General features: G+C 38.5%; 1 protein-coding gene across 1 annotated transcript in view; it reads right to left on the bottom strand.

Moving 5' to 3' along the window:
- Positions 1-3,576, bottom strand: part of TBP (TATA-box binding protein) — a 23,672-nt gene that overhangs the window by 4,994 nt on the left and 15,102 nt on the right. Inside the window, exon 6 of the mRNA XM_075064137.1 lies at positions 758-849. Coding sequence (XP_074920238.1) covers positions 758-849 — 92 coding nt within the window. The remainder of the gene's footprint in view (positions 1-757; positions 850-3,576) is intronic.

Here is a 3,576-nt window from a genome sequence, read left to right as displayed (position 1 = left end):
GGGGGGGGGGGAATATAATACCCTCACTGCTTGGATTTAATGTATCATGTGTTTTGTTAAGCCATGCATTCATACTAATTGGAAAATCAGAGGGTAGTACTGGGAACACTCTTCAGGTATCATGCTCTGCCCAGATTGCATATGGAGTGAGCCTATCTTGCTTCACTCTACAGCAGGGGTTCTCAAACCGGGGAGGGGGGGGTCACGAGGTTATTACATGGGCAGTAGTGAGCTGTCAGCCTCCACCATTTATACAAAAGTGAGAGAACCACTGCTCTACAGGATCCCCTTTGGCCAGTGCAGGAGCACTGACAAGCTCCAGGAGGAGGGGCCTCTGAACATGGGAACCTGTGAGGGTCATCGTGATCGATTTGGGATGGATGAGGGAAATTACTGAAGTCAAATCGCATTCCTATTCTCACTCTCCTCCTCCCAGTCAGACATTTCTCAAGAGTCATTAGTGCACACCTACAATTCTGTGCCTGTACCATTCCATTTTGAAAATGAAGGCTTTGTTTTAATGAGAATAGGTGAAACCACAGACATTTCTAAAGCCTGCATCCCATTTGGACTATGGCACATGCACCAAAAGTGCTGTTCTAACTTAATCAGTTCTTTGGAAAGAAGTGTCTGGGCTGCCAGTTTGCTTGTATGTCAAGATAGATCCAATGCCAGTAAACACTGTAGACTGGAATGGTCAACTGATCCTCAATTACAAGCTGACTAGTGAGCAGTTACAAGTTACAGTTACACAAACCTTTTTGCCCCTGTGCACACCATTTTTCCAGAGCTGAATATAAGTGCAGTAGTACGTGGTTCTCTTATTCTCATGATGACAGCAGCAAAACGCTGAAATGCATAACTTGAAGCTGTTAGTGATATTATTGCTGGAAGAATTCTATACAAAAATGCATTATCAAATTTTAAACAGTATTAACCAACTTTCCACTTACACCACCTTCTTAAATTCTGAAAGCTCTGCCAACTTGAGATCTAAACCATTTTTAAAAAATGAATGAAATGTAGCTTTAAATACTATGCCTGACCCTCCCCCCTCCTGCAAAAATGGGCTTTTACAATCACATTTTCCCATTTATTAAAATGTTTCTCTTACTGTGTGAAAGACCGATACAAAGAAAGGAAATCTTACTATAAAAAAGGAACAAATTATTCTATACAGCATGTTGTTAAATGCACCAAGTAAATTATGTGAATAAAGAACAGGCTCTCTGCAATCTTTCAGTTATACTAACATTACTTGTAATAACCAATAATTTCCAGACAGAAGTTTGATTTTGTCCCTTTAAGCCTCCCCACCATTGCAAGGTACACAACTCTTACATCTTCATTTTACTGATGAGAAACTAGAACAGGAAAACTGAAGGACTGTCCAACCTCAGAATGTTGGTTATGTTATGGGTAAAAACCAGCTGAATTATTGCAAACATACGCCCGTAGCATCATTAGTCATAATTCTGGGCTCTAATCTCCATGTGTAGGAATTTAGCCCACATTTGAGTGAACTATGGTTTTAAATGATGTTTGGCTATTGGCATGAGCAATAGGCCTAATGCATGTGGGCAGAAAGAATGAACTCATCAGAAGGACTGTTTGTGTTCAACTTGTATTGACCCTTTGCAAATTACCAGCGTTATCTTATTTAAGATTTGGGAAATAAAGAAAACATGGTTAACTGGGCACCAGGTGCAGTAAATAATTGGTTAGAAATGCCTAGTTCAGTAGTTGGAAAAAATATGGGAAAGTGAGATAAGGGAAATAACTCTGAATAAAACAGAGTGAAGCCCTCAACCGCTTCAGCTAAGGCCCAATAACCAGCAGTGATGTCACGTGTTAGTTATAATGTATAAAAAAAGCAAGGCTTTCTAGATGTTTTGTTGGAGCTTTTCCTTAACCCTCTGGAACCATGCCATGAAGGGAAGGGGTCTCCCGGGCATGAGCCGATGGTGAGTGTATTAGACAACTGTATCGTGGTAGGGTATAGAATATGGCTGTGTAGATATGCTTATGTTTGTATTTTGATTGTACCCAGCAACGTGGCCTTTTGACTAATAAAGGAATGCTTGTATGGAAACTGACTTGTGGCAAACCTTACTAAGATTATTAGGAAATTCCAACCCCACTGCTTAATTATTATTTATGCAGGGTATTACCACAAACACTAATTTAACCAAAAATTCCTTTATTAAATCCAAAGGCCAAATGGTATTTATACAATTGCTCTAAACATTCTAAAATGCCTAAATATTAAACAATTTACTACATCCAAGCAGTAATGAAACATTTGATCAAGTTACTTACTAATGGACTAAACCCAGGGGTGCTTAGATCCATATTGGTCACCTCCAAATGGAGGAGACAGGTATTAACATACGAATCCCTTTAAGGGTTTACTTTTTTATATCCTTTAAAAACAAACAAACAAAAAGTGATGTCACTGCCAATGATCAGACCTTAGCTAAGGCCAAATGAAGCAGTTTCTTATATAGCCAATGATTTACTGCACCTGGTACTCAATTAACCATGTTTTATTTCTATTACTTCAACCCAAACCTTAAATAAGATAACAGTATTAATTTGAAGGGTCACAACACAACTCTTCTTTTTCCTGACCTCATTCTTTTAGGTCACATACCTTGGGCCTATTGCTCACGCTAATATCCCAACTCAATTTAAAACCATCATTCATCCAATCTAACCTGGAGCTATTATCCTACAACCACACTACACTTCCTTGTAAATGCAGATGAATTTACAAGGAAGTGTAAATTCCTTAAAAGGTTTTTAAATTAATCAATAAAGGTTGATAAAGGTTGTTTTGATGATAATTCAGAGTGTATAACAAATCCTTCTCTCTCCCCCAGCTAGGGAATCTGATGATTCATCTTGATTACCTGAGTTCACAAACTTTACATACCCTACTTACCTTAAAAACAACAAGCATCATGCTGTTGCCCAAACCTACTCTTGCTGATGTCACATCCCACCTCACACGTGGTTGTGTAACTAATGTTTTTGCCTTTATGGAAATAAGCTATAGTACAACTATGGCTACCATCTCAAATTTACATAAATGTGTGCTTTTATTGTTCTATGACTAGAGTTTAAACTAGCACTTCCCTCGTCCAGGACCTTAAAAAAAAATCCACACACCCCCTACCAAGTAGGAACTTTTCCCCAAGGCAAGAGACATCAATTCTGCAACATTTAAGCTTTCATATGATTTTTTTTTTTTTTAAAGTAGTTGCAAAGAACCTTCCTAACAAGAACTGAGTACAAAAGATGAAGAACGATATTTTCCTGATTCAGTTAAAGGACAGCTCCAGGTCCTCTACTTGCTGTTCAGAGTTTCCCAAGCCGTAGAAAAAAGAGAAAGTAAACTACAGCCACCAATTTTTACTGCTGATATTCAGAATCTTGTGGACAAGGGCAAAATGGGCCCAAAACAAAAAAAAAAAAATCAGGGTACTGTCAGTTTTGCTGCTTCATCAGAAACCTCTGACCATCAGCTCAGAAGGAAACTGAAGCTACTAACTAAGAAGGCCCAAAAATGGAGAT

This window comes from Chelonoidis abingdonii, chromosome 3, assembly GCF_003597395.2.
Source record: "Chelonoidis abingdonii isolate Lonesome George chromosome 3, CheloAbing_2.0, whole genome shotgun sequence".
NCBI classification, from domain to species: domain Eukaryota; kingdom Metazoa; phylum Chordata; order Testudines; family Testudinidae; genus Chelonoidis; species Chelonoidis abingdonii.
The sequence above is the reverse complement of the archived record's forward strand: the minus strand, read 5'-3'. Positions and strand labels throughout refer to the sequence as shown.